At 36.8% G+C, this 13,679-nt stretch overlaps 1 protein-coding gene across 1 annotated transcript; it reads left to right on the top strand.

Annotated features, from left to right (window-relative positions):
* Window positions 1-9,698: 9,698 nt before the first annotated feature.
* On the top strand, window positions 9,699-12,080 carry LOC141619699 (uncharacterized). Its single transcript, XM_074436720.1, has 4 exons — window positions 9,699-9,977; window positions 10,061-10,218; window positions 10,523-11,480; window positions 11,748-12,080. Exons 1-4 carry the CDS (start codon window positions 9,873-9,875, stop codon window positions 11,841-11,843), a joined length of 1,317 nt encoding a protein of 438 aa, XP_074292821.1. The 5' UTR covers window positions 9,699-9,872; the 3' UTR covers window positions 11,844-12,080.
* Window positions 12,081-13,679: the final 1,599 nt, after the last annotated feature.

The raw sequence follows: 13,679 nt of genomic DNA, 5'->3' as shown, positions 1-13,679 counted from the left end.
TAAATGTACGGAGTAATACTCTATTTAATTTATTTTTTTCATTTTATATTATTTGATTTAGTCCGAGTTCAAGCAGGATAAGACTATTAAAACAGTAAAGCTTCTCTCTTGCAGATTTTAATATTGATGTATTCTCAGGATTCGAACACAAAAACTAAAATCTAAAACAATTGTTATGTTTAGTACTCCGTAAGTATTAAACTCAGTTTTAAGTTTTAACCATTTTAATTGTCAATTGTTCATGAACAACAAGGAACATATACTTAGCTTAATTAGTGGGAAAACCATCCAAGTTAGCTAACTTCAATAGGTGATTGTACTAGAATTTGAAATTAGGTTGTAAAAATGTACTAACTTGAATGAGTTGATTACTCAAATTCTTCATCATTTAAAGCTTTTTCTTAATTGACCCCCGAAAAATGATCTGACTAACCGATGATCCGTACTTAATCAGACACCCAAATTGGACTCGGGCTTGACCATTAACTCGAATTGACCCGTTCATTATGGCTCGGTTTGGATATTTATTGTTGCACATTGATCCTTACTCCTAAATAACTTGATTGACCCATTCTAATTATATACTCCCTCCATTCAAAAATTATCACCCCATTTCTCCATTATATATGAGAGGTATTATATTGAAATGGGGTGATAATTGTTGAATGGAGGGAGTATGTTTTTGTAAAACCAAAATTGGCCGACTCAAACTGTTCAACCTGTACTCCTTACTCTTCTCATATTGTCAATAACCAAATCCACTAACAATTAGTCTTGCTGAAGACGGGTCGGAGCAAGTGACGGATAATGTCACTCACAAAACAGATAGGGGGACAAGGTGGGGGCACCCCCATGTGCTTCCCTCTCTCCTCTATCTGGGTCATTTGTGAGGGAAAATGGTATCCGTCACTCCAAAGTGACGGATACGTGCCGTCATAAATGAGATTTTGTGATCCACTAAATACCAAAAGAGCTATATCAAGTGGCATATAGAAATAATGAATGATGGTACATATATTTATACGTGTAGTAGGAAACTACTATAAATCTCGCGCGAATGCGCAATTTTTAGATAAAAATATTAAAAAAAATAACAATTATACAACTGTTATTTCATTCAATTTGAAATTTAATTGTAAGATTTATTATTATTAATGTTTTGTATTAATCGGTGGAAAAACAAAGTTCAGTATAATCCCACAATTGTAGATATAAAGAAAGTTCAATTACATATATGATAAAATAAAAGCTCAATTACAAATATGATATAATGAAAGCCCAGTTATAGCCAAATTCATTTAGGCGGGAAAATTTGAGAGATCTCTTATTCTTTTAGGGTGTGTTTGGATTGAGTGATTTAGAGGGAAAAGAAAGGGAGGGAGAGTAAGGGGTTTAAAATCCCTTGTTTGGATAACAAATGAGGTTGGAGGGAAATGGAGGGGGAGAGATTTGGAGGGATTCAAATTTAATCAAAAAAGCCTCTCCATGATAAGCGAGATTTGGAGGGAAATTGTATCCAAACACCCACACCCCATTCCCCTCCCCTCCCTTTCCCTTCCTTCCCCGTCCCTCATTCTCCCTCCCCTCCCTTTCTCTCCTTTTATCCTATCCAAACACTTAGGGTGTGTTTGGATTGAAGGAATTGGAGGGAAAAGAAAGGGAGGGAGAGCATGAGATTTAAAATTCCTTGTTTGGATAGCAAATAAGGGTGGAAGGAAATGAAGAGAGAATGATTTGGACGGATCCATTTTCTCTCCTCCAAGGCAAATCAAAATCTCTCTACAATAGGCAAGATTTGGAGGAAAATTGTATCCAAACACCCATACCCCATTTCCCTCCCCTTCCCCCTCCCTTTCTTCTTCCCTCCCCCCCCCCCCGCCCTTCCTTTCCCTCCACATTTTATCCAAACACACCCTTAGGGTGTGTTTGGATTGAGGGATTTGGAGGGAAAGGGACGGGAAGGAATTGGAAGGATGAGAAATTCATTGTTTGGTTAGCAAAATGAAGGTAGAGGGATTTGGAGGGGAGGGAAAATGGATCCCTCAATTTCTCTCCTACAAGGCAAATTATTTCCCTACCAACATAAGCAAGATTTGGAGGAAAAATCATCTCCTCCATTCTCCCTTCCCTCCCCTTCCCTTCTTTTCTCTTCCCTCCTTCCCCTCCCCTTCCTTTCCCTCCTTTTTTCCTATCCAAACAAGGCCTTAGTATAAGGGGGATGAGAGTATGAGACTGTTCAAATAAAATAAAATTAGATAAATTTCAAAACATACTACTCCCTCCAAATTTTAATGTTTTTCTCATTTCATTAAAATACTACTCACATATAATAGAAAAATAGGAAGAACATATATATTCGGAGGGAGTATTGTTTATAAACTCTTTATATTTCTTTGAGAAATTGTTTATAATTTGATTTATACTATTTGGAATCTGCATAAATATGAAGTATTTATAAGACGATATTATAAGAGATTTACGAAGATTAGGAAGAGGGCCGGGCAAGGGGGGCCATGATGAGAATAGACGGGTAAATGTTCTAAATCAAGTGGCCACCAAAGAGTAGATACCAAACGTTGTTTTTGTTTGTTTGCGTATTATTCGTTGGCCCATGGGCCATGCCATTCATGTTGGATAGGCACACTTGTCACTTTCGCTCTCAATAAATACATGCACAAAATAATTTAGTCATTTAGGTACTTGCTAGTTTTTTTTTTTTTTTTTTTTTTTTTTTTTTTAAGTAAGAAAATTAGATTGATCATGGTCCAACCAATCTCATCCTTTCGAATGAGAGAGGTACGTTGGTTGAAACCACCGGCTTTCAAACCAACTCAAAAGAATTGGACATGAATGTCCAATAGAAGCCATGAAGTAAGCAACCTTGTCCTTGTTGGTTTCACGAAAGTAATGTTTAATCATCAGATTCATCACTTCATCGAAAGAATGAAGGCCTAATTTCACATCTTTGAAAATACTAGAAATTTCCCAAGTAATTTGCCAAGTACTACGAATTGAGTTAATAACACATAAATTATCACCCTCCACAATTAACTTTGAGATTTCTAAGTATTTAGCTGCTAAAATATCTTCTTTTAAAGCGAGAGCTTCCGCAACAAGAATACTATTGAATCCGTACTTTTTTGTTCCCAACAAAACGACATTATGCATGTTTAAGTTTCAAACTTTTAATCTCTTGCTTCTTAAAAAATTACACCCTAATATTTCTAATTTACTTCTATTATTCAAAGGAATTTTTAGTTTAAATATCTATCATAAAATTATAATTTGAGCAGGTCGATAAGTTATGAGAGAAGTAGTTTAGATCTAAGATTCAATAAGGAGGAAGTGAAATTGACATCTAAAATTCAAGAAATTTCGTAATAAGCTAGGTAGCATCAATATGGATATGAAGTCAAAATAGATACGGTGACATATTATTCTAAATTTTGCAGGACATAGATATGACGAAAAAAAATATATATAAATATTGAAATAAAGCAAGTGCCAATCAATATACTCATACAATTAGTACTCTATAAATATAAGGATTATTTCACAGGAATAATCCAACCTATGGCTGTTCCACCTATATTAATCCATCCTTTACAATAATCCATAATAATCCCACCTATTACACGACTTACCCTGTTTGCACTTACCTACTTATGTTACTCCGATAAAAGGTAACCTCCTTTTAAGCTTATAACCTCCCTTTCCCCTTTCAAATTCAGTTCATCTTCTTCATCCCCTTTTTTCTCCATTCTCTTATTTCTTCATCCTCTTCTTCATTTGCCTTTTTCTTCAACATTAATTTAATCCCCTTTTTTAATTTCAAAGAAACTTGCTTCAATTGTACAATGAACTCCTCATACATAAGTTCATCTAATTCCCAATCTGTCAAAGGCAAAAATAGGGTTTTATGTAATCATAATGTGGAAGCAGTGGTGAAGATCGTGGGTAAGGGGCGAGTACACTCAGGGAAAAAGTTTTATGGGTGTCCCCTTTGGCCGGTAAGTAATTGAATTTGTTCCTTGTAATTAATTGGTGTAATTGAATGTGTTCCTTGTAATTTATGTTAAGAAATTGTTCTTTTTCGTTGTTTGTTTGTAGGATAATCCTTGCGGGTTTTTTCAATTGGTGGAAGACGCTATGTTGGGAAGTTCAAGCATGTCCACGGGTTATTACAATGAAGACATAGAAAAGAAGAACTTGGTAGAGAAAGTGAAGAAACTGGAGATGAAGAAAGCGAGGTTGAAGAAGGATATCATGGAATTAACAATTGAAATATCAAAACATCGAAAAAGCGAGAAAAGAGCTGTAAATATGTTGTTAGTCTCTTGGATTTTATTTGCATTATGTTGGGTGTGGAAAACCAGTGTTTGAATTAGCTTGTATTGTCATTCAATGTTGTATTTTGAAGATGGAAAATTAATGAAAATGTTGGCATTGCTTCAAAAGATCTTGTCTTTGCATAAAATGAGTACTACATAACCTTGGCAAAATAAACTTGTCTGATACATGATACAAGAATTCTGAAGTTTACATAAACTGGGTACACAACACTCAGTCTTTGAATGCATCAAACCAAAACATTGCACAAAAGTTTCTGCCACAACCAGGTTCCAAAATACATAGCACAACAGGTTCCAAAATATTACACTTCAGGACACTTCATGGCTGGTTCACTGAAGATTGTGTAGGCTGACTTGTTGAAGCTTGATCACCTGAGCTTAACCAGTTAAATATACCTCTTCCTCTGCCTCTCTGTCCTCTGCCTCTGCCTCTCTGAGTTCTTGGAGGATTGGTGAAAGGATTTCCTTGATCATCAAACAAAACACCCATCCCTTGTGGTACCTGAAATTAGGAGAACAATTAATTAGAAACTTAAACAGCCAATTAACATGACAATTGAACTGAAATTGAAACTTAAACATAAACTGAAGTACATGTCTTACCCTTCCTCTACCTCTACCTGCTCCAGCACTGCCTGTTCCACCCCTACCACCACCTCTTCCTGTTCTTATTGTCCTGCCACTTCTCCCCAGTCTAGTTGGTTGTGCAGTAGCTTCATGATGGGTGGTAGAGGCAGTTGCAACATCTTGCCTGACACAAGGATTTGTCCTAGGTCTTCCTCTACCTCTCTTAGGTGGTGGTGACATGACCTTGTCCTTGTCAGGACATTTTCTCTTGTTGTGAGTTGTGGACTTGCAAATTGAACAAGTCATTTGTAAACCATGTTTGGTCAACTTCCCACTTCTTTTGGGATCCTCATGTGGATCCCTCCTTCTCTTTTTCCTTGGCCTACCTGGCCCTACTTTAATTGGTGGAGGGTTCAAGGGGAGATCAATCTTAGTCCAATGTCTTTCACCTGGACATGGACTGATACAACCATTGTATGCAGCAAAATATGTATGTAAAAGATTGCAGATTTCTCCTTTTCTAACTCAAGCCTCTCTTGAACTCTAGGGCACACTGTCCCTGACTTTTTTTGCATTTCTGTTTTCTTCAACACTAGTCTCTCCATCATGGAACACCTTATATCTTCAAGCATGTAGATCAAGTGCTTTGCCCTAGCTTCTATGATGTATGCATTGAAAGTTTCAGCCATATTGTTTACAATCACATCAGTCTTTGTATCTGTACTGATAAATGCTCTGCAGAATAGGTTGGGATTACAGGCCATGAATGCATCAGCAGCTTTGTGATCTACTTCCCTCATTTCATTTAAGGCATCATTGAAATCTGCCTTGTTGTATGCCTTTGCACAAGACCGAATAATGACTTCATTTCATCTCCCTTATAAGACTTGTGCCGGTTGCAAAAATGTGCCTGGCACAATGTCTATGTTCAGCTTTGGGGAGCTCCTTGGCAACCACAGTCAATATGCTCTGCATCATTAAAAACATAAACACACCACCATTATACAAAGTAGAGGCAAATTTGTTTTAAGTAAGGATAATTAGAACATTGAAGAACATTTGTAGGATGGAAATATACCAGTGTTGATCCGAAATGATTGTCCACCCATTTCCATCTCTCTCTCCAAGTGTTTCCTTAAGTTCTTTGAAAAAACCACTCATAGGAGTCATTGTTTTCTCCTTCAACTACAGCCCATGCTAGAGGGTACATTTGTTCATTGGCATCTCTACCAATTGCCCCAATCAACTGCCCTCCCAAAAATGTTTTCAAAAAGCAAGCATCTATACATAAGATCTTCCTACATCCTTCAAGCCATCCTTTTTTGAGAGCATCAAAACAGATAAACAATCTCTGAAAAACAGGTATGCTACTTGTCACATTAGGATTTGTTTCCAATTTGAAAACACTTTCTGGATTTCCTTCGAATGAGCTTGCAAATAACTACCAAGCTTGCTATAATGCTCCTTCATTGAACCATGTAGCATTTTATGAGCATGATACTTGACCTTGTAAGCAAAATTTTTTTTAATTAGAACCTTGTAAGCCCTTCTCACAGTTTCAATGATATCCTTAGCTGGCCAGTGAGGCCTTGCTTTAAAGACTTCTAAGAATTGCTTAGCTACCCATGTGGACTTCAACGCTGTTACTTTCCATATTTACGTGACGGTGTGATTTGGATCTACAGTCTTCACCAAGATATACAAGCTAGTGTGTTATCCCAGCTACCATATAACTTGAATGGGCAGCCTGGTAAACACCTCACTCCAAGTCTTTGGCCTCTTCCTTTGTCACTGACATCAAATGTTAGGTTTCTCCCTTGAGCTCGCATATCTAGTAACACGATCTCGAACCGATCTCTATTTGGAAATTTTATCCCCACACACCACTTCAACTTACTAAAGTCTGTTTTCTCATTCACTTCTGGGAGAGTTGACCTTCTCCTCTTACCTGGCACAGGATCTTCTTCACTTTCTACAGGTGTGTGTATTTCATCACCACTATCATCATAGTCACTTACTCTTCCACTAGGTCCACTTTGTTTTTACCCCGCACCACTTTTTCTTTCACAACTTCTTTTTCTTGACAGGTAAGAGTGTAGATCCGCTTCAAGTTCTAATTGTTTTGCTATTTTTAGAGCCTTAGCATTCCAAGCCTTCACTTTCTCCCTTGCTTGGTTCAACTCTTCATCTGAGTTATCACTCAACAAAATATCCTCCTTCTCAATAAAGTTCTCAACTGCCTCATATAAATCCTCATGCTCAATTATGGGAACTTCCTCATCAACTAACTCAACCTCACTCAAATCATCCTCTTCATCACTTACACCTTCCTCAAAATCAGGTTCATAACCAGGATCCTCCCCCTCACTCAAGTCATCCCACTCCTCATCAAAGTTATAAGACAAACCAGCTTTATCTGCATTTTCTTCATAAGAGTCAAAGAGATCTGATATTCTTATGTCATTGAAATCAAAAGAGTTTTCAGTGAAATCATGAGAAGGTTGAGTGAAATCTAAACCACTGTTTTTGCTTATTGAAGTGTCTTGGGTAGTATTGTGAGTGATTTTTGGAGGTGGTTCATTTACTGCCTCAGAAGTCTCAGAAGTAAATGTATTCAAAGATGTGAGAGAAGGGGTGGTAGCTTTTTTTAAGGCTATTTCATTATGAGTGGTAGCTTTTTTGGAGGCTATGTCATTAGATTCCCTTAGGGTTTCAGAAATGGGAGAAGGCTTAGGTGGTCCCCCTTTATGAGAAGCATTTGCATTTTTTTTGTAAGCCACTGTTTTCCTTCTAGGAGTCAATTTTTGGGGAGGGTTGACTATACTTGCAGGTGTCCTCTGTGACACTATTAAATTCATTACCTCTTCCACATCACTTTCAACAACTAACCAACACTCAGCCATCCTACTAATTCTTTGCCAGTTTACAAATTATTCCAAAGATCCTTATCATCTTGAGCTTTTTGCAAGCCAACACCCGGGTTCATATAGAAGATACCATCAACATTTCTCTTAAAATCCCCACATTTCTCAGCCTCCTCTAGTATAGTAAACCAACATAATTCATCCGGGTCTACACTAACAGTCCTAAAACTCCTACCCTTATAACTCAAACCCTTATCATTCTTAACAAAAGAACTTCCATACCACAATTTCAAGGTTACAGTTTGCCAATGATTTTCCTAAATTAAAACAGCATTATATACAAATTAGGCTTTCTAATTTAATTCAATGTTAAACAAACAAAATGATTTGTCAAAATTAATTTCAATTGAAAATTAACATCAACATTAACAAGATTAAAAATAAATTTGATGAAAAAATTGCCCAATTAACATCAACATTACAGTTAATTTCGCGAGTTAATTTCAAATTAACCTAACACTTATTAAATTTGATGGAAAACTTACTTTGGAAGCCATTGAAGATGATCAATGGCGTATGCCGCAGATGAGGATGATCAATGGCGTCTTTTAGAAGCTTGACAGTGAAGAGATTAATGGCGTCAAAGAAGGGAAGTGAGAGAGACGGAGTGAAGTGTGTTGTGGAAGATTGATTGTAAAACAAAAAAAAGACAGGTTTAATTCATTAGTATTAGGGTTTACCTGTTTAACAGGTAGCCCTTCACATTGGTGCAAACAGGGTAAGTCGTGTAATAGGTGGGATTATTATGGATTATTGTAAAGGATGGATTAATATAGGTGGAACAGCCATAGGTTGGATTATTCCTGTGAAATAATCCTAAATATAATACAAATTATGGGTGTTTAGATCTAATATTCATCTTAAGTCTTAACTTAAAACGAGCTAAATAGGATGTATAAGACAAATACGGAATGTTTAGAGACTAATTGATAATATAATTAGTTATTCAATCCTATTTGTGCTTATAGTGTCAAATAGTTAGGTTTTATGATGTAAATAAAACTGTATTTCGGAATTAGTAGTTCTTATAATAATTGTGGTTATTAACTTATGTTGTTTTTGATTTTTTTTCCTTTGTGTATAAGGAGCTATAACTCTATAAAGGTGTTTTTTTAAGTTGACGTGGTTCGAATCCAGATCATGAATACCACCAATCATAACCTTATCAACCTAAACTAGTTGAGTATTTGATCGTATTACTTTTTGTCATTTACATGTTGTAGATACTAGTTCGTGAGTAAGTGTAAAAATCGAGGTGATGATTCAAAACCATGTGAGTGAAAATAAGTCAAGACACAGCGCCAGACGGTGTCCAAATAAATTAAAACTGGACACGGTTTTATCCATGTTCGAAACATTCCGTCGCATGTTTTACGTGTGTCGTTGGTGTCGAATATGATGTGGGACACAGAAACGCTAGTCGAAAGGAGTGTCCGTGCTTCCAAAGTAATTCTTGAGTAAGTCTAAAAAGACAAATCCTCATTTAAGTCAGGTATAAATGGTAAACAAATGAATAGGAGAATTTGATATATCTTTTTTAAGCTTAAAACAGGTCAAATATACACATGTTGGAGGAATAAGACAAAAGCATAATACATTCTATATATAAATGTAAAATAATATTTAATTCGTTTTAATATTAAGACGGATACCTCCGTCCCCGTCTTATTGCAGGAGTATATGCTCTTACACACCCACCAAAGCCCAAGACACTTATCATACAATCATACCCATTAGTAGTTTAGTGCCCACCAAAGCTAAAAGTGCAAATTTATGCTTCCCAACGGCTCAATAGCCGCTAACCCGCTACTCTTCTAACGGTAATATTCTTCCATTCCTCAAAACTTCCCATTTTACCCTCACAAAACCTCTCTTTATCCCCTGCCTTCTCTCCCTCCATAACGTCTCTTTCCCTCTCTAAATCCCAAACCTCGGACCAATGTCCCTTCTATTTTGACCATTTTGCCCTTCTACCCCATTCTATAGTGGCAACATTATCAAAACTCGAGGGGATTATTCACTATTGTCGATGGGGTGTTTCACAACTTGTTTTAGTAATTGTAATCCGTCTCGCCGTCGTCGTCGAAGACGATCTCTTAAGCCTTGTCAGCACCATCCTTCCCTTCTTCATCATGTAAAGTTTCTTTCTTTTTCGGGTTTCGATTATTTATAATATAAATTATAATTATTGATTGATTGATTTTCTTGGTTTCACAGCTTCAGAATTATCAGTCTGTTGAAGACTTCAAAGTACCTCAGTTGATCCAACAACAAGAAGAAACCGATTCGAAAGCCGAAAAACAAGAAGAACAAGAAGAAGGACAACAAGGAGAAGTGAATGCTGAGAATGCCATTAATATATTGCATAATTCAATGTAAGTTTTTTTTTTCATATTTTTCAGAAATTTTATAAATCCGTTAAAATCGTTTTACAATAAATTTGTGTAAAACCGTCAAATTTGTATAAGTTATTGTGTAAAACCGTTTTATATAAGTAATCGTGTTAGGGCGTATTTTTCTTGGTATTTTAATAATACCTCTCCGTCCCAATCATTTGTTTACGGTTTATATTCTTTGGGAGGGTATTTTAATCAAAGGTAAATAAATGATTGAGACGGAAATAGTAATATTTAATAAGTTCATCATTTTAATTGCGAATTTCGATGATTGTGTAAATAGAGATGAGAAGACTGAGAAATCAAACAGAAGTGGAAGAAAGAAAGTGACTTTTGATTTAAATGTCAAATTTTACGAGAATTTGACGAAAGATGAAGAAGAAATCGAAGAAATTAATGAAGAAAACCGAAAGAATGATGAAAAACAAGTTACTGTATGTGAATGTGGATCTGATTCAAGTTCATCTAGTCTCTTCTCTTATCCACTTAATCATAGATACCAAAATTCTAGGGATAGTGATGATGAATTTGATGATATTCTATCATCTGATGATGAGTATGAAGATGCTGATGATTACGACGAAGAGGATGAAGATAATGATGACGGAGTTAAAGATGAACAGTCATCTGAATCATTGTTTTCACTGTCATTAGATTCCAGGAAGCATAAGTTAGGGACTGCAGGAGGGGATAAGGAGGTGAATAGTCCACTGCAGGTTTCAGAATGTCGGTTTGATCGAGGAAAGTATGTCGATTCTGTGTTGAACCCGGTTGAGAATCTTACTCAGTGGAAGGATATTAAGGCTAGGTCAAGAAGGGTAATGTCGAAAGATGAACCGAAGGAGAATGTTAATTCTGTCCAAGATTTTAGCTTTCCTGTAAAAAAGGAGATGTTGCAGGGTAAGAAGGAGATAGCAGTGGATACGAGTCTGTCGACGTGGCTGGTGGGGTCGGAAAAAGACTGGTTTCAGAGAAATGACAGTAGAAATAGTTCAGTTTCAGTTGGGAAACCAGTTACAGTTGTTACACCTAATAAGTTTGAGGATAGGCCTATATTGGGAGCTTTGACTGTGGAAGAAATCAGGCAGATGTCGGCTTCTTCAACGCCAAGAAAGTCGCCTGGTCGTAGCCCGGATGATATGCCTATCATTGGTAGTGTTGGAAGCTACTGGAGTCGTACTGGACAGACTACTGATTCAGGAGGGTCAAGTGTAAAAAGCACCAAAAGCAGATATAGAGAGGTTAATATTACATCCCCTTACTCGTTTGAACCGTGCTGTCATTGAGTCGATTTTGGTATGGGTCAGTTCAAACTCGAGCTGTTTTCTATTCAGTCCTGAAGTTATGGTCATGAGTCTCCTGAGAGACCGTCTCTCAGGAGACTTACTCGTTTGGTTTGCTTTTTAGGTCGGGTTGGTTATGGTCGATTTGGGTCGGGCTCATTCGTATTGAGTTATTATTTTTATGTTTTTGGTAAAATTGATACAATTGTGAATTGATTATTGCAGAGTGCTGAAGTAATTTGGGATTCTACACCATTTGAAGCAAGGCTGGAAAAAGCACTTGAAAAGGAAGCAAATTCTGAGGGAGTTTTTGCAGTGTGAACTGTGACTGGGGAAAACTTAAGTAACTATACAAAAAAACTTACACTATTCTTATTTCCCCGTACATTCTTTTATTTATTTATTTATTTGTTCTTGTGGGAATGAATATCTTGTGTGTTTATGTATGTAATTTAATTGTGTGGTATTTGATTTGTTTTTGGGTTGTAATGACATTTATATTGTTGTGGCTTTTTAGTTTTTACTTTTTCATAGTTTTTTTATTTTATACAGCAAAAATCTTCATAATTGATAGTTTTTGATAATCTTCATATTACTCATGAAATTGCTCGAAAACCCTCTGATGTATATAGCCGGTTTCATCTATTTACGACATTGCTCAAAAAGCACCTTTAAGCCTCTAATTTTCTATGGTATAGAGTTTGCGGAGTAATTTTCGAGATTTTGTATTCCGGACCCAGTTGGCCAAAAAGCGCTTTTATACCTTCATGATCGAAAAATTTCAATGGGATTTTAAAACTGGTGAAATTATTTGGCTAAACCCTATTAATGAACCACTATTCTCTAAAATGACTCTCGTTCAGAATCCTTTCATGCGACTTAAAATGTAGTTTATAGTTTATACAGTTGGTTTCTTATATACGACATAGCTCGAAAAGTTCCCCCGAGATCTTGCGATGTCTGTATTTCAGACCATTTAATCCCTTTGTTATCCTTATACTCCTCAAAATATGTGAGTCACTTTATCTGACTCGAGAAGCCATCCGTGCAATTTTCGGACATATTTGTTCCGAGACACTGAAATCCCGAAACTCGTGTATTTTATACACTTCAATTTGTGATGTTCGGAAGGTCATACGAGGCCACGTTTCTTTTTATCCCGGTTTTCCTACCACGTGTTAAGGGTCACGTCAAGGATTACTCTATTCGATTACAGCCCCAAATAACATGTATTCCATTTTAATGATTATCCAATTTTCGCCGAACTTTGGTTTATTGCATACTGGCACCCTCAAATGTCCTTTGTTACTTCTCAAAATTTGAAGAGGGTGATAATTTCGAGATTGGGATGATACGTCACGATATGGACCAAGTAGATGAAGAGGCTGAGCAACAGTTTGAGCCACTGTTGCACGATGAAGCAGGCCAAAATTTAGAGGGAACTGATCCTCCCTCATCTCAAGACGACAGGGGCTAGTTCATCCAGGGGAAATGAGGTTGTAAGTGAGCAACCTGCTCAAACATAAACAAATGAAGAAGCAAGTGAGCAACTTTCTCAAACAGAAATTGCCCCCAACTCACCCTCACAAAATAACCCTGATGCAATAGTGACATCCACTGTGATATCAGAACTAAATGAAGCCTCATACACTCTTGTTCCTAAAAATGGAAACATCAAAGTTCTCACCCTCTTTCAAACCTAACCGATGACCTAAGTTCTGGAAACAAACCAAATCATCGCTCCAAAACTTCTGTGCGTTCGATGCATTCCTCTCACAAATAGAACCCACTCATTTCACTATGGCTCTCGAAGATACATATTGGGTTAAGACAATGCAAGAAGAATTAGAGCAATTTGAAAGAAACAAGGTATGGCATCTTGTCCCTAGGCCCTCTCAACGTACTGTAATTGGTACAAGATGGGTCTTTCGTAATAAGCTTGGCTGAAATTGAAGTGTATAATACACGGTTTTTCGGGATTCCGGGGTCCCGGAATAAAATTCTCCGGAAATCACATAAAAAGTTCATCGGGTCAGATAAAGCGGCCACGCAAAGTTTGAGCACCAACGGAAGATATTTGGGGGTGCCGGTGTGCCACAAACCAGCATTTGCCGAAACTCGGATTATCGTGAAAAATGTGTTAAAGCTCGTTATTTG

This window comes from Silene latifolia, chromosome X, assembly GCF_048544455.1.
Source record: "Silene latifolia isolate original U9 population chromosome X, ASM4854445v1, whole genome shotgun sequence".
Lineage (NCBI taxonomy): Eukaryota > Viridiplantae > Streptophyta > Magnoliopsida > Caryophyllales > Caryophyllaceae > Silene > Silene latifolia.
The sequence above is the reverse complement of the archived record's forward strand: the minus strand, read 5'-3'. Positions and strand labels throughout refer to the sequence as shown.

What these genes read in the sequence shown, in the direction of transcription:
- LOC141619699 (XM_074436720.1), top strand. Translation starts at nt 9,873, where the DNA reads ATGGGGTGTTTCACAACTTGTTTTAGTAATTGTAATCCGTCTCGCCGT. An exon ending in ATCCTTCCCTTCTTCATCAT is followed by an intron (nt 9,978 to 10,060) that starts GTAAAGTTTCTT and finishes TTGGTTTCACAG; the next exon opens with CTTCAGAATTATCAGTCTGT. An exon ending in CCAAAAGCAGATATAGAGAG is followed by an intron (nt 11,481 to 11,747) that starts GTTAATATTACA and finishes TGATTATTGCAG; the next exon opens with AGTGCTGAAGTAATTTGGGA.